At 44.4% G+C, this 18,584-nt stretch overlaps 3 protein-coding genes across 5 annotated transcripts; 2 read left to right on the top strand and 1 right to left on the bottom strand.

Annotated features, from left to right (window-relative positions):
* ufc1 (ubiquitin-fold modifier conjugating enzyme 1) lies at positions 1 to 859 on the bottom strand. Its single transcript, XM_074690734.1, has one exon. It carries the CDS (start codon positions 721 to 723, stop codon positions 211 to 213), a length of 513 nt encoding a protein of 170 aa, XP_074546835.1. The 5' UTR covers positions 724 to 859; the 3' UTR covers positions 1 to 210.
* Positions 860 to 1,655: 796 nt separating this feature from the next.
* ythdc1 (YTH N6-methyladenosine RNA binding protein C1) lies at positions 1,656 to 10,543 on the top strand. 2 transcript variants are annotated; one of them, XM_074690424.1, is made up of 16 exons: positions 1,656 to 1,910; positions 2,655 to 2,756; positions 2,924 to 3,228; positions 3,446 to 3,839; positions 4,060 to 4,122; positions 4,541 to 4,635; positions 4,719 to 4,827; positions 4,983 to 5,100; positions 5,351 to 5,435; positions 5,518 to 5,672; positions 8,304 to 8,386; positions 8,571 to 8,607; positions 8,859 to 8,898; positions 9,057 to 9,119; positions 9,262 to 9,453; positions 9,557 to 10,543. In XM_074690424.1, the coding sequence occupies exons 1-16, from the start codon at positions 1,883 to 1,885 to the stop codon at positions 9,743 to 9,745; spliced, it is 2,058 nt and encodes a 685-aa protein (XP_074546525.1). In that variant the 5' UTR covers positions 1,656 to 1,882; the 3' UTR covers positions 9,746 to 10,543. The 2 variants fall into 2 exon arrangements, with proteins under 2 accessions (XP_074546525.1, XP_074546524.1); XM_074690423.1 differs by having other exon boundaries at positions 1,660 to 1,910; positions 3,443 to 3,839; positions 9,557 to 10,540.
* A 683-nt stretch (positions 10,544 to 11,226) lies between these two features.
* On the top strand, positions 11,227 to 17,935 carry LOC141805578 (uncharacterized). Of its 2 annotated transcripts, none has more exons than XM_074690694.1 (11): positions 11,227 to 11,388; positions 12,167 to 12,289; positions 12,643 to 14,328; positions 14,627 to 15,068; positions 15,167 to 15,505; positions 16,048 to 16,071; positions 16,315 to 16,492; positions 16,579 to 16,667; positions 16,742 to 16,813; positions 16,884 to 17,014; positions 17,292 to 17,935. In XM_074690694.1, exons 2-11 carry the CDS (start codon positions 12,175 to 12,177, stop codon positions 17,450 to 17,452), a joined length of 3,237 nt encoding a protein of 1,078 aa, XP_074546795.1. In that variant the 5' UTR covers positions 11,227 to 11,388; positions 12,167 to 12,174; the 3' UTR covers positions 17,453 to 17,935. The 2 variants fall into 2 exon arrangements, with proteins under 2 accessions (XP_074546795.1, XP_074546796.1); XM_074690695.1 differs by having other exon boundaries at positions 14,128 to 14,328; positions 17,292 to 17,934.
* Positions 17,936 to 18,584: the final 649 nt, after the last annotated feature.

Below are 18,584 nucleotides of genomic sequence, written 5' to 3'. Positions count from 1 at the left end.
TTAAGTGACTTTATTAAAGGCTTACTGTCTCTGCAGCGTCTCCCTTCTTGCTCTCACACTCTCACACACAGGTCTGTGTTCAAGTTTAACAGGTTCATCTCTCACAGGGAACGAAAGAGCCCTGCGTGCTTTAACAGGTTTACTCTGAAACTTTGACACTTTTGGATCCTTGCAGTTTTTTGAGACACTCTAATCACCCGAAAGATGATGTCACTCCGCTGCCTCGCGTTGACCCTCCTTGTGGACCACGAGCCCCTTACTGATCAGGTCCGGGATTTCCACTGCGAGCCACGGTCCGAGTCCCAGAGCCATCAGATGCGCGAGGCCAAAGCGCGGCGCGTTCCGTGCCCAGAGTGGTGCGAAGTGCTCCGTCAGGCAGATCTTCCCTCCTCGGTACATCTTTGCGGTCTTCCCGTCCAGCTCAGGGACGGCCACCTCGGGTGCAGTACCCGGGTAAGTCACCGGGATGTCAAACTCGAGCCGGAACTCGTAGCGTAGGAGCTCGTGGATGAACCAGCACGTGCCGGTCCAGCGCGTGCCGTCCGCGTTGGACTCCAGGCGGAACCAGTCGTTGTCGGCCTCCTTGTTCTGCTCCACGAACCGGATCAGAGCCTGGTACTCCTCCTTCAGCCGCTGAGGCCACAGCGCACGGTCCCGCGGTCCGGCGTGAGTCTTCAGGAGTGGAATCTGCGACACGGCCTTACGGGTAGCCTCGTCTGCCATTTTGTGTCTGAAAAGACAGAAAAGTTAGACACTAAAGTGGACTAAATTCAGCCGGTACTGATCCGTTTGGCTCTGTCTCTGTGGGTTTTACACTGACGTGGACTTCCGGAATTACTGAACTTACCTCGAGTCGACAACGACCACTTCCTGTCCGTGTTTTCAAACTAAAATCACCTTTATGGGGTTTTTTTATGTCACAATGATAAAAGATAAATAAAACTGCTCCTGTGCTGATAAATAACAATCAAGGAAGTGAAAAAAAAAAACTGCAGCCCCTCAAACGCCTACCCGGAGATCCTCAAAAATCGCATCAACACCTGACCTAACTAACATTAATTATACAGGCCATAATCATCACCTAACACCTTTTTTACAGTCCATTATCAACACCTGGCTAACATTTGATATACATTCTATTAACAACACCTGGCACCTAACCAACATACATTATACAAATCTGAGAAAGATCTACCTTTACACGTTTACATCCTATCAAGCGATCAAAATGGGATCCTGGCTCAAATTTTAACCACCAGCAACAGAGTAAGGACAACTACAAGTTACCAGTCTAATCACAGACAGTCCATCATCAGAAGCCATCTAAGTTATCAGAATAACATGGTAATTAAAGGTAAGATGATGGTAATTAAAGGCTGGATTTTGGTAACAAATGAGTGAAATGGTTATTAAAAATATAGTAATTGATGGTTCACAATAGAATGGTTATTTATGAAAAATGCTGTGGTGTTTATTTATTTATTAACATAGATAATTGTGGTCTGGAGTTAATGACAACCCAAACTTTAGTTAGTACAGGATTTTTGTCATGAGTAGTAACGATGATCAAGGTAAACATGTTTTATAAAGCCTATGGTAAACACATAGAGGAGGAACTTTGCAGGGCCCCGCAGCTCTTGGACGATGCTGGTGTTCCGTCCTCCAACAGGTGGCGGTAGTGTACCTGGATGTGAGACTGTAGCAGAGAGAAAGAAGAACAATAACAGTCCTCCATCTTCTCCCTCTTTGAGTCTGTTCTTCTTACTCTTTCAGTCTGGGGTCTCTTCGCTTCTAGTTAAAACCCCACACACACAGATTTTGAACTGTAGACTCAGCCCAGTGCGATCCGGGATCGACCCGGGACCAGGTACCAGCGGCTGGGATGGCAGCTGAGCGGCGTGAGGACAAAGGTGAGGCAGCTAGCTGTTAGCTTTAGCATGTGAGCTATCTTTGTTCTCAGGTGTGGAGGTTGGTTCAGCTGCAGCTTTGAAAAAACCTTCACTTTTTATTGATAAGTCCAACAAGTTGGTGGCTGACTGTAGAGCAATAAGAAGATGAGTTAACTACCAGCAGGAGATGACTGTGTGAAGCTCCGTTGACGTGAAGAAGCTAACGACAAATATAACGTGCTACCACCCCCCGGTCAACACGTTCCTGCCCCTCACTACTTATAGACTAAAGTCATTGCATATATATTCATATTCCGATGAAACATGTCATCTCGAACTTTAATGATAAAACTTAAAGCTTCGTCAAGTCTGTCCTTAAGAGGAAAATAAAACACTGTAATGATGTTTGTTGAACAGAAAGAGATTCACCGTTTCTGATGGATTCACGAAGGCAGAAAATTCAATCGATGATTTTCTGTAGTGACTCGGCATCAAACAGATTTGTGTCACAGTGTGAATGTTTGATCTGTAAGAGATTGTGAGCTTTTCTTCCTGCAGATACATCTGTTTACAGACAGAAAGAAATACTCCTCGCATTCACACCCATGGGAGCTGGGATGTCATCACACGAGGAAACCTGCAAACACCAGCATGCTAGGATTAGCATTTAGCTCAGATAGTCTGAAACTGATTAGTCACTGTTTATGATATTGGTCTGTATTGGTCCTGTGGGTCTGAAGTTTCCTGGTCCTGTGTGTGTTTCAGATGGAGAACTGAATGTTTTAGAAGATATTCTGACAGAAGCTCCAGATCAGGACGACGAGCTGTACAACCCTGAGACTGAGCGAGACATCAGCGATAAGAAAGGTACAACACAAACAAGTACTACTTAAGATCTTTTAACATGTACTCTGATAACTTAAACTGGTACCAAAGGTTCTTGAACAGTTACTAGAGGAGTTTGAGTTTGTGTAAACAACTGATCCAGTCATAGTGTGTACCTCTAAGCTTGATTCCTGGGTTTTGTCTGTCAGGGACAAAGCGAAAGAGTGAACGCTCTGATAGCCAAGATCTGAAGAGGCTCCGCTCCTCATCAGGCCACACACCCTCAAGATCATCCTCCACTAATAAGAGAGCTCCTGGTCCTCCTCTATCCTCTTCCTCCAAGAAGGTAGCAAGCAGTCCCCGTGGACGGCATACTTCTGCAGCTACTGGTTACCGCCATGAATACTACGATGAGCGTAAGGGGCGGCGAGCACCTCGTGAGGTTACCAGGAGCCGTGGAGGAGAGGACACACGCCGGCGAGAGCCCCCAAGGGGCCTGGAGGGTCTGAGCCAGGTACTCATACAACCACTAATACTTAAAATGCAACCATTAACTCATTAACAATAAATCTAGCCATAATCGTTGCTGATTGTACAGGTTCTGAGAGGAGTGTGCTCCAGTCTTTTAGTTTTTATTTAATCTACTCTCTGTTAAAAAAAACCACTTCCTGGCAGCCAATCAGTTGTCAGTTTGAAGCCAATTGAGAGCATTTGCTGTCTGTTTTCAGAAGATGAGGCGTGACGAGCGTCGAGTAAGCCCCTCCCTCCACGAGGAAGAAAACCAATCAGAGGAGGAGGAGACAGCAGGGGAGTATGGCTCAGAGGGAGGATCAGGAAGCTCCTCCCCTGCTGCCTCTCATGTAGAGGAGGAGGAAGAAGAGGACCCTGATGAAGAGGAGGAGGAGGAGGAAGAGGAGGGCATGGAGGAAGAGGAGGAAGAAGAAGAAGAAGAGGAGGGAGAAAAAGAGGAGGAGGAAGAAGAGGAAGAGTATGAACGTCGTGGTGGCGGTGAGGGAAACGACTACGATACTCGAAGTGAAGCTGGGGACTCTCGCTCTGCCTCCTCCGTTAGTTTCTCTGATGATGGCGAGTCGGTGCACTCAGGCTCGGCCTCTGAGGCCTCAGGTAACTATGACAACAAAAGAGAGAGCGTTAATGAAAATCCTGGTCATAGTTTTTAATCTGTTAACAGTAGTTGGTTAGTATTCGTTGAATAGTTTTAATCTTCCATTTGTAAACCTTTCATTGCTTCCTAGACTTAATTACCTTTACAGTGAAATTTCAAACAATTAAAAAAAGTTAAGATATTAGGAAACAACTCCTGACTCTGCTTTTACTTTGAAAGGTTCAGTGAAGAAGCGGGAGAAGCTGTCATCATCGGTCAGAGCAGTTCGTAAAGGAATGGAGAGTAAGGCAGCCATTCTGTTTTGTTTTGTTTTGTTTGTTTTTCTCCTTTTCTTTCACAAAGCTCAGCTCAGAGATTAAGGTAATCTGACATAACCCAAGGGCCAAACCACAGTTATACACTAAATTATAATAAAACAGTTAACTACAGTTGAACAGTGAAAAATAAAGTTATACACTGAATTGCCATTATTAAATCAGTAATACAGTGAATCACAGTTAAACTATAGTTATATAGTAATCCACAGTGATACCATGAGCTAATTTTATAGGGTATACAGTATATACAGCAAGCTACAGTAATACAGTGAACCATAGTTATAAAGTAAACCACAGTTATACAGTGAGCTACAATTGATCAACGTCTTTTAGGGTAAACTGCTGTTAACTTATGTTTAAAATAAAATACTGTGTTGTTTCAGCTCCAACCAGCAGACTGCGCTATATTCTGCGTGATGCTCGCTTCTTCCTCATCAAGAGCAACAACCATGAGAATGTTTCTTTGGCCAAGGCTAAGGTGTGTCAATGTTCACCTGTAGGTAATGTAGTACATAAAATGATGCAGATGTTAACCTGCAGGTGTTTTTTGTTGTTTCCCAGGGGGTGTGGTCGACTCTACCAGTTAACGAGAAGAAGCTGAATGCAGCATTTCGTGCAGCTCGCAGTGTAGTCCTCGTCTTCTCCGTGAGAGAGAGTGGAAAGTTCCAAGGTACTTCATCTCTTCCTCCTCCTCTTTGGCATCCCTCTAATCCTCCTTCTCTTTCCTCCTCTTCCTCATCATCCACTTTCTCCTCCTCCTCTCAACAGTGCCACTGATCCTTGTCCTCTCTGACTCAATCTGATCTTCCTCTGCGTGTTTCTCAGGTTTTGCACGTCTGGCATCAGAGTCTCATCATGGAGGGTCTCCAATTCACTGGGTGCTTCCTGCTGGCATGAACGCCAAAATGCTGGGAGGAGTGTTTAAAATCGACTGGCTCTGCAGGTAAGCAGACCCAAGAGTTCACTTCAGGTTACCAACTAGCTGTACTCTGCATACACTGGTCTGTACTCCACACACACAAGTCTGTACACTGTACCCTCAACACACTGGTTTTCTATGAGTACAGTCTTCTGACTGGTCTTTGTCTGGTTGGTGACCTTGAGGGGACGCAGGTTTTGGTGACAGTTGTTGGTGTTTTGGTTGCAGCTTACAGAAAAAAAAGAATCACAAATCATGCTCTGTGTCTTTCAAGGAGGGATCTACCTTTTACGAAGACTGCTCACCTGTGCAACCCCTGGAATGAACACAAGCCTGTGAAGATAGGACGTGATGGACAGGTGAGTAACTCCTGCTGCTCCTCTTTAAATGTATTTTTCTGGACCCTAAGGTTGAATGTTATTTCATTTGTGTGATGTTCAGGAGATCCAGCCGGATATCGGAGCCCAGCTGTGTGCCCTGTTCCCACTGGACGAGAATGTGGACGTCCACCAGGTCGCTCGTCGAGTTCGTCACAAGCGTCGGACGCCATCAGAGCCACGGCCTCGAGGCCGACCACCTCAGCGCGAACCGGGAAGGTTAGCCATTCAACAAGCTCCTCCTCCTGCTTCCTGTTCTTCTTCTTCTGCTGCTGCGACCACAGCATCACCTGCTGCCGGACGACGGAGATGGCCACTACCTTTGGCTGGCGGCTAGCTATCCTGTGGCTAGCGTTGCTGGTTCTGTGGTTGTTGTCGGTTTCCCAGTTTGGATTTTTCTGCAGGAGTGACGCCTCGCTCTGAGTCCGTAGAAGTTTTTCTCACCCAGACAGGAGGTAGAAATACCTAGCAGGGCGTCTTAGTCAGCTCACGGCACTTACTAAATCAGTTCTCAAGTTTTACCCTAAATTCTTTCATCAAAGCTAAGGATTCTGAGCTTAGTCATAACTAGCCTCTTGAATCCAAAGTTTGAGAGTATTTAAGCTTATTTTATTTCATAAGCTGAAGGTTAACATCATGTTTTCGAAAAGTTAAAGTGTGTTGCTAAATTTCTCCTCTTTTAGCTCTCTTCCTGCAGGAGGTTCGTACTTTGGAAATTTAAAATCAGAAGGTTTGGCTTTCAGCTGGACTGTGGCTGTCCCTTTCAAAATAAGAGCAGGGAGGACTTGCTGGACTGATGGAGGAGGAGATGGTGAGGGAGGGGCGGGAAAGGTAGACGTGAGACAGAGAGAGGACCACAGAGCGGACTATTCTGGTTTTTGAGGAGGAGGTCAGTTTGGTTAAGAAGAGGCAGGGCCTCTGGACTGAATCCAGTAAAAGTAAGGTGAGGTGGAGGGGGCGGAGCTTCCTCACTGGTTAAATGAAGGTAAATCCTGTAAGCAAAGGACTCTAAAGGACCTGCATTACCCCCTTCTCCCCCTGTCGGCACACACACACACACAAAAACACACACAGAATCAGGACTAAAACCTGGTTGTTGCAACAAACTGTTGGTATTTGTCAGTCTGTGTGTGTCACCCCCCAAAGAACTGAATATGAAGTGTGTGTGACAAGGAGGCAGGAAACAGATTTCAGAATGAAAAAAAACGAGGACGGAGCAACAGGCGGTCTGATTTAAAGACTTTTGCTGGTCTGGAGGGGGCGGGGCTGGGCTGAGAGGGGGGCAGGCTTGTGTTGATTGACAGGACTACATCCATATCATCACCATCACTTCCCTCCACCCTTTCAAAATAAGAGGGTCTATAAAAATATCATGGACTGATGTGGAGAAAAACTGTTTTATGATGAGAGTTTTGTTGACAGAATCAAACAGCCCCTCCCACATATGCAGCAGAAGCGGTATGTTGTCCCTTTAAAAGGCTTTCTCTTGTTTTTTGGTTTCTATTTTGTTTTGTTTTTTCTGTTGTGTGTGTAAAGCAAGAGTTACAAACTTCTGATTTTATGAAACCCAGGTTTGTTAAAAAAATTATAGCATGACATATATTTGTATAAGACAGTTAAACAGGAAAAAATGTTTGCAAACACTAGTTCACCAATGAGTAGGAAAATTTGCAGTTTAAGAATTAAAAAAAAAAAACTTTACATTGAAAGATTTGACAGAAACAGGCTTTACAGTGCATGACTTTACAAAGACAAACTTTAAAGTGTAAGCCTTTCCTAGGACAAACGGTTACATATAAGACGTGTAAAAGACAAGCTTCACTTTGTAACACATTTTAAAGACAAACTTTACAGTGTAAAACTTTTCAAAGACAAATTTGTCATTAGATTTCAAGATGAATTCTAAAGTGTAAAATTTGTCAGACTTACTTTACAGTGTAAAACATTACAGAGTAAGACATTAAAAAGAAACTTTGCAGTATAAGAGTTTTCAAAGACAAACTACAGTGTAAACTTTACAAAGAAAAACATTACAGTGTAAGGCTTTTTAAAGACAAACGGTTCAGTGTAAGACTTGTAAAAGACAATTGTAACTGTTAAAGGCAATTTTGAGATGAACATTACATTGTAGGACCTCACAATGTAAGCATATTCAGACAAATTTTACAGTGTAAGACTGTGCTACAGAGGCAAATGTAACCGTTTGATGAATAAACCATAAGCATAAACTTGGACTTTTAAAGCACTTAAGACTTATAGACACTGGACATGGTGTGCAACATAGAATTTAGGTAGGACAGATGGTGATCAGGGAGGAAGTAAAGGTTGTGTTATAGACAACAGACTTTATTGTAGAAGTATTATTTATAGTAAGGAAAAAATGTCACTATGTTGCAGAAATGAAAAAGCTCCAGACCTTACACATGTCCAGCTGAATTTTGGGATAAAGCTTTGAAAAAGTCCTGATATTAGGAGTTATCTAAGGTGTGCAGGGAAATCGTATTAATTGTATTAAACTATTAGCTTTCCAATTCAATTATTAGCATAACATAAAAAGCAGTGGATGTCTTCAAGGCAGGCTGATTGACCTGCTTTAAACTTCAAAAAAAGGTATGTGTCAAGTGTTTAGGGGTCAAAGAGAATGGTTCTTCCTGTGTTTAAAGGTTGTTTATAGACAGCAGACTGCAAGTGTTAAATGTTGAATGACACTCTCCGTTTAAATTATCAGCTAAATCAGGTTTACAAAGGGTGCATTAATGTGTGCGTAGGCATGTAAGTGGGTGTGTGTGTGTGTGTGTGTGTAAGAGTATTGCGTGCATGTGTGTCTTACCCTTCGACTTGTCTATGTAGGCGTCGTCCTGAAGAGTACGACATCCACGGCAGGAAGCGACCGAGAGCTGACGGTCCGCCTGACTTCAACCAGCGAGCGGGTGGTAAATCAGAAACTTTGAATGTGGTTTCATTTAAACTCTAAACCATTACTTTTAACCTCATTTACATGATGTCCAAGTCTAATAGTTATATCTTCAAACTGATGTTAAAGTTTACTTCCTGACCATTATTTTGAAGGTACTTTAAAGTCTGAAAAGTTTAACAGGAAAATGATATTATTTTCAGGGTTCATCCAGGATCTTCGCACCCAGCAGGTGGACAGGTAAGATTTCTTAGGTCACCTGTACAAGGTCACTTGATGTATGTGAAGCTTAAGCAGCATTTGTATATTTACTTTTGACCTTAAAACCTGTTCCATTTTGTTTGTTGCTTCAGTCTGATTTAAAACAGGCTGAAAAATCTCTTAATTTGAAACAATTTACAGCATGGCTCCTTCACTCAAAGTTCTTTGATTTACACTGTTAAAATAGACCTGAAAAACAAAATGAAAGAGCGTGTGTGTTTGTCTTTCAGGCGATTCTCTGGCGTGAGACGAGATGTTTTTCTCAACGGGGTGAGTAAGCACCAGTTAGCATGTTAGCTCCAGGTGTGCTAATGTGTGTCATCTGTTCAGTTGATGGACTACGTGAGAGTTTATCACCACAACAAACATGTTAGATTTTTTTTTAGCATGATAGCTTCAGGTGTGCCAATATGTGTTCTCTGTTTCAGTCATATGACTACATGAGAGACTATCACCACAGTGTGGGCCCTCCTGCTCCGTGGCAGACTATGGTACGAAACTAGACCATCAGTTTATTTATGGACATGGTGATCTATTGGTTGCCAGCTGATTAATTGGTCAGGTGGTTTGTCTATCAGGTGATGGTCTGATTAATCTGCAGCTGATATAAAGATGTAATTTCTGTTCCATTAGGCAGCGTATCCAGGTGTTGAGCAGCCACCCCCTCACCACCCCCCCTACTACCACCACAGCCACCCCCCTCCTCCTCCTCACCAGACCTATCATCACCACCACCATCCCCCCATGCCACCTCATGAGGCTCCACCCCCTCGCTTTAGAGACAAGCAGCGTGCACCGCAGCACCGAGCTTTCACCTCCAGCCCGGTGAGACGACTAAACTTCTCGTTTCTGTCCACCTGTGTTGCTGTTGTTGTTGTTGTCTCTTGCTACGTCTGACCTTTTGCCTTCATTGCTATTTTCCATGCAGCACGACTATGACATGCGAGTGGACGACTTCCTACGGCGGACTCAGGCTGTGGTGAGCAGCCGACGCGAGCGTGAGCGTCAGCGCGAACGGGAGAGGGGTGGACCACGCAGGGAGAGAGAGCGAGACAGAGCAAGGGAGAGAGACAGAGAGAGGGAGCGGGACAAAGAAAGGGGGCGGTACCGCAGGTGATCTGATGATGTCACATCCTATTAAACTGCAGGGCTTTTATTTTGTCCTGAGCTGGTTTCCCAATGGTTTAAAATTATGGATTAAAAAATCAAAACCACACTATGACATAAGTTTTACGTGAACACATTTAAAACTTTCAAAATAAAAGTCTATGGGTCAAACTTCATTTTGCAGAGTGAGTGTGAAAAGAAAGTGATATTACAGCTGACAGTCATGTGTATGTGCTCTGTAAATGTGATCCGTTTTATGTTCTGTAAATTAAACTTTTTTTTTTACAGTGTGCTCTGTCTTTAAACTTCTCACTATTACCCAGAATCCTCTGTCAGCCTCATTTACTGCAACAGGAAGTAGTTTTTTTATATTTCACGTTTTTCTGGGTCAAAGAGTCGTGACACTTTGTTCTGAAAAATAAAATAAGTTTTATTGTGAAAGGTTAGACAGGCTCTTGTGTAACCAGTGACGTTTTAATTTTTTTTTTTTTTTTTTACCTTTTTTAAATTTTTGTTTCAGTTCTTTTATTTTTTAATTTTATACTTTACTTCCTGCTTAGTGTAAAAACTATAAAATCACACAGCATGAAGGAGATAAAAATGTGTTTTAATGGTTTAGTTTGACCCTGCTGCTGACAACATGACCGCTTTTTGTTTATTTCATGTTAAAATAAAGTTAGACTGAAACCTTTTCTCCTCTGATTGGTTGTCGCTATGGTGAGCAGCTGATCCGTGTGTGTTTTAATCATTTGGAAAGGGGGAAGAGTCTGTTAGTGGTTGCTTTTTCTTTTTTCTTTTTTTTTTACAAAATAAAATCTGAAACCTCTTTATTCTTTGTTTTTTTTTTTATAAAGCTTATTTAGATCAAAGTTTAATTGTGTGTGAGAGCACCCCCTTTAGGTTGGCATATGTGCACGATGACTTCGGGGGGTGCTCTATACTACATAGTTGTACTGTATAGCATACTACAGGAACAAAAAGCTAACGAGTTTGATTTTTCTCTCAAATGAAAAAACTGAGGATTAATCTTCAGAACATCATGTGTTCCTCTGCCAGTTCTTGTAATATAAAGAAAAACGTTCTGCTCTGATACTTATAACCAGGCCCGTTGGGGGGGGGGGGGGTTATAAACTGTCGTAAAATTGGTTGGGAAAATGTGTCGGATTAATTTGAATCCTAAAGGCTATTAATCTTGTCAAAAACTATTATTAAGGACATTTTGTCTTTAATTTTGGTTAGTTTCAGTTAGTTCTGTGAACACAAGATACAGATTTAGTTTACTTATCGTTTTTGTTTTCTTTTCTAGTTTTTACTGATTTGGGTTAACTGCAATGTATTTTAAATTTTAGTTTTCCTTTTTAGTTTCGTTTTAGTTAACTATTATAACAGTGATAAGAAATAACTTGGTTTTAATTTGAAGGGATTTCTCGCTTAATTCTTCCACTGTGTCTCACTGGGGCTTTTATTGTGATACTTCTAGCGGAAGTTCCGTTCGCATGTTTTGTTGAGATTTGACGCCGGTCTGACGTGATAACAGAGGCTGCGATCCTCTGGAATAACCGACCAGATTCGGCATTTTCCGGTCCGTGAACCGCCTAAAATGAAACAAAGGAGGACCTAACGAAGGCTAACGGACCTGCGGGGCTGAAAAAGGTAAACCGGATGTTAAAATATCCAGTTTGTCACGGTTAAACAGCTTCACACTCACGGCAGCTAGCCACTGTTAGCTCGATCATTCTCCCTTTCTTTCCCTAAATCCCGGATCATCCCCATTCCCACCCGCACTGTTCCCGTTTCCAGGCTTTTCCTGCGTGCTACATCACAAAAACCCCACTGTGCCGGAAAATAACCTTTAAATCCTGCGCTGATCTCCCGATACTTTCAGATTTACATGAATATCAGCGGGATTTAACAACAGGACTCATGGAATCTCGCGAGAAATATTGAGAAGAGCGTTGGCTGTTTTTAATTAAAGACTCTGATGAAAACAAATTTAAATTTTATTGTTTCTTATTAGTAATTATAAAAAGTTTTTTCCTATCTTAGTTGTCAGTGTGGCTGAATGACATCAGAACTCCTTGTGAAATAAGTAGACCAAAAATTATTTCTACAGGGAGATTAATATTTTCAAAGTCTTTATCAACCTATCAAATGATAAATTACAATTGACACGAGCTGCGCTCATTTCCAAGCTTTCTCACAAATATTTCCTTCAGCAGTTTTAAAAAAAAAAAAAACCCTTTGAGTACTAAAAGTGATGTTTACATTTCGTAAAGAGTTCCTGTAAAGTTCCCAATGTGCCATTGAAGGTTAGGGTTTACCTACCTGGCCCCCAAAGACAGCTGGGATAGGCAGCAGCTGTTTACTCCTCCATCAGCCCCGCCCACAACTCTCCAGTCTAGTATTTAACAGGTCTCTGCCTCTTTTCCAGTCCTTGCCATGCTCACTCGACCGCTGACTGAGGGTGACGACAGGGGGCGGGGCCCAGTTGAAGTTACTCCAGACTCTGCTCTGTCGTTGGCTGATAAAGCTGATGTCACTACATCAAAAACAGGTGTGTTTGTTTGATATTTTGTTGTTAAAGATTTTTTTATGATCCTGTTCACATCATACAGCGGCATCAGGTGATCAGAACACAGACGACCATCTTAAGTGTTTACACCTGGTGTCCAGGGGGGCTCCACTGAGGTCGGCTACCTGAGTCTCACCTGGATTTGCCCTCTATCACTGTGGCGACTCCAGAGGGGCTCAGGTTCCTTCAGACCTTTAAAAACAGTGAACCTCCAGGTCCTGTTACCGTAGCAACTCCTACCGTGTCTCCTGTGGTCTGATCAACCAGGCTCTATGGGTGAGCCACCTGCTGCTTACATACATAGAGAGTACTGACTTCTTCTTCATCTCCTTCAGGAGGAATCGGTCCTCCTCTGACCTCCTCCCACCTCACCCCATTCCCCCCTCCTCCTTCTCTTTTGACCTCCCTCCTACCCCCATCCCCTCATCCTTCCCCTCCTCTTAGCTGCACCTCCTCTGCTTCTTCTTCTTCAATCTGCATCTCTGTTCCTGCTCCACGCTGCTTCTCCCCTGCTCCTCCTTTTTCCCACGGCACCTCCTCTGCTTCTTCCTCAATCTGTATGTCCTCTGCTCCTCCTCGAAGCTGCTTCTCCCCTGCCCCTCCTTCTTTAAGCTTCACCTCCTCTGCACCTCCTCGAAGTTGCTTCCCCCCTGCTCCTCTTTCTTCACGCTGCACCTCCTCTGCTCCTCCACCACGCCACTTCTCCCTTCCTCCTCCTCCACACTGCTTCTCCTCTGCTCCTCTTTCTCCATGCCGCACCTTCTTTGCTTCTTCTCCTCCTCCTCCATGCTGCATGTCTTCTACTCCCCCTCCTTCACATTGCACCTCCTCTGCTCCACGTCCTTCACACTTAACCTCTTCTGCTACTCCTCCTCCATGCTGCACCTCCTCTGCTCTTCGTTCCACAAGCTACACCTCCTCTAGGCCTCCTTCTCCATGCATTATTTCCTCTAGTTCTCCTTCTCATCCTCCACCACACTGCACCTCCTCTGCTGCTCCTCCTCCCACAAGTTGCACTTCCTCCTCTTCTTCTTTGACTCCTTTAACCTTCTTATCCTCTTCATCTTCCTCTGGTTCTCCTTCTTTGCCCTGCACCTCCTTTACTCCTACCCCTCGTATTTTGCCTCCTCTTCACTTCTCCTCTGGTCTTTGTTCTTTTAACCCTTCTCCTCCTCGGTGTTCCTCTTCTTCACCTTTTGCTTTGACTCCTCCTTTTTCTTCTCTGTGCATATCATCTGCTCCCCTTTCTTTCCCTCCCCCTTCTCCCAAACCATCTTCCACTCCTTGCTCTTTTAAAACTCTCCCTCTTTACACCTCCTCATCTCCTTCCCTTTACTCCAAGTCCTCCTTTCACTTCAGTCCTCCTCCATCATCGGTCCCTATTCCTCCTCCTTCAGCCTGGTCTCCTGCTTCTGCTTCCTCCACCTCTCCTTCTCCTTCTGCTCCTCCTGGGTTTTTAACTCCTCGTATTCCTCCCCCTCCTACCTCCACTTCTCTTTCACCTTTCTTCCTTTTTCAGCCACCTCCCTCTCCTGCTCCTTCTGTCTCTTTTAATCCTTTAGGTTCACCTCTTCCTCCTCCTGTAGCTTCTTCTCTCTTATGTCCTACCCCTCGTTCTCCTCCTTCCTCTTCTGCTCCTTCTCCTCCTACCCCTTCTACCTCCCCTTTGTTCACTGTTTCTCCACTTTCTCCTTCCTCTACTCCTGTTCCTCCTTCTCTCCATCCCTCACCTCCATCCTTGTCTTTAAACTTTGCCCATACCTCCTCTGTTTCTTCTCCTCCTGTCTCTTTTTCTCCCCCATCCCCTTCTTCTCCTCAAGTCTCTGCTCCTCCTCCACCTCCTTCTTCCTGCTGCTCCTGCTCTGTCCTCCTGCCTCGCCTCCTCTCGGCTCACCGGATGGAGGTGCGACGCCTCCTGCGAGGAGCTCTGGCCTCACTTGGTCGTCGTCTGGACTCGCTGGAAAAAAAGAAGGGAAGGAAGAGGAGGAGGAAGAGGAGCAGGCAGAGAGGAGAAGAGGAAGGTGAGTTTATTCAGTTTCCTTCTGCTGACACAGGAACTTCCTGTGGAGCAGATCAGCTGATCTAGTCAGACGTGACATCAACACAAAGATAGCCAAAGATAAACCACTGTGATTTTGACTTCAAAGAAAAAGTGTGAGACTCCATCTTTCCCCAAAATCTAAAATCAAAGGCAAATATAAAAAAAGAACCCAACTAAAACCAGCCCGTTTTTCAAGTTCAAGTTTTGGATGTGTAGCATTAAATAATCCATCCCGAATAAAATTATTTAAAAAAAAAAACTCTTCTTCTTATTTCCAGGCTCTGCTGCCTTTCTGCACACCTCCACCTGCCATCCACCTGTGACTACACCTTCAACATCATCATCTTCATCTTCATCATCAGACAGCGAGGACCAGCTCACACCTTTCCATTCTACTGCTTTGAGCCAATCAGAGGAGAGGAGGAAGAGCAGAGGGCAAGAAGAGGACAGGGGTAGGGAGAGGAAGAGGAGGAGGAACAGCCGCGTAGGGAGGGAGAGGCAAAGAAGCAAAGAAGAAGAAGAGGAAGAAGAGGATGCTGGGAGATTTGTGGGACGGATGGTGGTTTCCTTCAAGGAAGCAGGAGGAGGAGAAAAAGAACTGCCGCTTACTTTGCACAACTTTAACCACAAGAAACGCAGGAGGAGAGAGGAGAGAGGAGCCGACCAATCAGAGATGGCTGTCAGTGTTGTTGGGCGCAATGGTTACCGAGTGCTTCATAGGTAAGAGAAGGGCGCGAGAGGAGGGAATGTCATGTGATGTTGATCAGCCAATAATCAGCCTCAAATTTGTAAACATGTCTCTTCTTTCCTCCCTCTAGCCTCTCCAGCTCCTCCTCCCAGCATGCTTTGCACCTCCTGCAGCCAGCCCAGAGTGAGCAGCTCAGCAGTCAATTGGAAGCACTCAGCGTCTCATCGGGCCGATGGCGTTTCTCAGATGTGTCTAGGCCTCTTCCCCTGTCCTCCAATCCTAATGCCCTCCAAGTGTGTCTGAGCTCTTCCTCCTTCGCCTCTGCCTCCTTTGGCCTCTCCGCCATGTTGCACCTGTCGGCAGTTGCCGTGGACACCATGTCAGACTCAGTGAGGGGTGGAACCTATGTCAGTCCCCTGCGGTCTCTAGAGGACTGGACAGCCCCGCCCAGTCTGAGCGTCGACCACTGGTTGGTCTGCTCTTGTGTTTGTGTCAGCTTCCTAGAACTGAGCATTGTGTTATAAAACATGAATTTAACCAGTTTAAAGGAAAAACTTATGATTTCAATACTTAGACAGCCCCCACCTGAACTCTGAATTGTCTTTAACCCTTACTGTAAATCCTGAGTCCTGTAAACCCTGAGTCCTTTAATCCTAAATCCTGTATAACCCTGCTTCCTGTTCAGTCCTAAATATCTAGTCCTGCTCTTTCTTCAACCCCAAGTCCTGTTTAACCATGAGTCCTTTTAATCCTGAGTCCTGTTTACTCCTGAGCCTTATTCAATCCTAAACCCTGTTAAACCCTTGGTCCTATTTAATCCTTAACCATCTTTAGTCTTGAGCTGTGTCTGAGCCCTTTCTAAACCCGGCCCCTGTTTGATCCTGACTCCTGTTTCATCCTGAGCCCTGTTAAATTCTGAGTTCTGTTTAATCCTATGCCATCTTTAATCATAAAATGATAAATCTTAATGGTAGTTTTATGATAAACTAACGTTGTTTTGTTTTCTTGCAGTTACATGCGCAGGCCAACACCAAGGTAACCGCACAGTTGATCTATGAATGTTTATCTTGACTTGTCACTCAGATGCTTCTAGGAGGTACACAGAGGAAAGAACTCTTGGTAGAACTGTCTGTTAACTGTACCTTGCAGCCGCCTGTGTTGGCGATGAGCTCAGACTGTGGTGGCATTAACAGATGGTCACCTACACATGACAAGCTCAAGGACTGCACACACTCTATGCTAAAAGTCACACTGTGTGTATGTGTGTGTGTTGTCTAGCCCAATTTTTCCCACGCGGCGACTGCATAGGCAAAGAGCCAATCACAGCACCAGTAACATCCATGTGACACGACGACGTGCCCTGCCCCTCCCCACAAGCTCAGTCAACGGCCTGTCCCCCCCCACCCCCACCAGTCAATCAGCAGCAGACTGTGAATTCCTGTGCTCCAAAGGAGAGGTGAGGTTTAACGTTGTTCCCTCTGGTCTCACCTTGATGAGCGTTTTGTTTGGGTTCTCGCTTTGAATTTTCTGTTTCATTTCCAGCGCGGTAAACGTGTCTCACAGATACGAATCCGCCGAGCATCCCCTCGAGAGACGCCACTCACCCCGATGGGACTGCCAAAGGTCAAAAGGTGAGTGCAGTACAAATGTAACAACATATTCAAAAAGTGTTACAGTACGTAAATTCATACTTCATTCGTTTCAGGCTGAAGAAGAAAGAGTTCAGTCTGGAGGAGATTTACACCAACAAGAACTACAAGTCCCCATCCACTAACAGGTAAAAAGACTACAAACCCCGGATTTGACCAGGATGTAAACTATAAATTTAATCACTAAACATCCTGCAGGAGTTTGGAGACGATCTTTGAAGAGCCGCGAGATAAAGATGGACCCCCCTTTGTGATTGGCCAGCAGAAGAGACGCAGGCTCCTCCTCTTTCCTGACTTCACTCAGCCCAGGAAAAGAAAGAAACCACAAGGTGTTTACAGCCACTAACAAACTACAGCCACTGACAAGCAACAGACTAAACTACCAACTGCATATTGAACTTCAGACTAAATCAGCTCTAAGGCCCTTGTAGTTTGACATGGGGTGGAGACTGAACTGTATCAACCTGTAATTCATCTTCTTGATGTGTGTAATATTTACTCTTCTTCTCCCTGGAGTTTAAGACAGATCATGTGATGAGTGAAGCATTGATTTTATGTCTGTCCAACCATGGCTCTCTCTGACCTCCGCTAACCTGTCTTTGTTAGGGCTGGGACTTCCTGTTGCCACTATGCCCAGGAAACGTGCCGCTGCACGACGCCATTGCCATGGCGGCCCTGCTGATGACGAGTCTGACCTGGATGTGATGCTGGTGGAGCGACTGAGTGCGCTTGAGGACTTCCTAACAAGGCAGGGCCTAGATGTATAAACTGTGACCTCACTTCCTGTCAGCTGACCCAAGGCCAAATAATTAGAGCTGCTATCAGCCTGCTGCTGCAGCCCTCAGCACTTCATGTAGCAGGTTCTTCCACTTCTTCAGCTTTTTTTGCCGTGTTTCCAAACGTGTTCTTAGAGTTTTTACAGTGTACACTGTCCAAAATGTGATTTCAGAAATATTTAATATTATAATCTTTTTTACAGTGAGGGGATGTGTGAGATCAGGTGACCTGTCAAAGCCGCGCGCACTGCAGAGCTCAGGTGGCTTGACTCTTCTTTGTTTGTAATGTGAGGCACAGCAAAGAACTGTCTGAGCCACCTGGGCTCAGAACCACTTGGGCTCTGGACTACCAGAGCTCAGGTAGTTCAGTGTGAGTTCTGCAGAGTTGTGTAGAGTGGGCAGGCGTTGAGGTGTTTGGAGGTTAAAGTGTAATATATATTTCTGCTGATAATGTGTCTATTTTTGGAACAAATAAAGTTTGTTTCTCTTCATTCAGGTGTGACGCCTTTGTATTGATCATATTGATTGACAGCTAACACAAATGTATAAGGAGGCAACTTTCTGTCAGTATGTGTGTCGGAGCTCAGCTGTGATGTTCAGCTTTACATTGACCATGGATGAAGATCTGAAAACAGTAAGAAACAGTAAGAATGTTTACAGGCAAACCCGGGAGGAATGCTGATCAGTGGTTGCACTCTGATCAATTCCTTACATGAAATCTGATCTCAGAGGTAACTGAGACGCACCAATAAAATAATACAAAACAGAAGCCATGCCCCTAATTCTACCTCAGTACAACCCTCAATCTGCTGTAAACAGATGAGCTAATCTCTAATTCAGATGCATAATGGTAGTGAAGACAGAAAAACAGTTTCTGTACTAGAATGTAAACGTACTTTTCAGAGGTTTCTGCTGCTAACTAGCTTACCCTGCTGTAAACATGTTTGTCCTGTAAACAAGAGCAGTCTCTAGTGGACACTCAGGGAATTGCAGCCCTTAGTGTCGCTTGTTTATTGTTCATTGTTTATTAGATTTTGCACTATAAAAAAAACATAAGATCAAACTGTAAATATTGAGAAAAAACAAAGAAATGTGCCAGGAGAGGTCAAGAAGCCATTAGGCT

The sequence above is a fragment of the Halichoeres trimaculatus genome, unplaced genomic scaffold (genome assembly GCF_033239565.1).
Source record: "Halichoeres trimaculatus isolate MK-OKI-2021-1 unplaced genomic scaffold, fHalTri1.1 fHalTri1_scaffold_16, whole genome shotgun sequence".
NCBI lineage: Eukaryota > Metazoa > Chordata > Actinopteri > Labriformes > Labridae > Halichoeres > Halichoeres trimaculatus.
The sequence above is the reverse complement of the archived record's forward strand: the minus strand, read 5'-3'. Positions and strand labels throughout refer to the sequence as shown.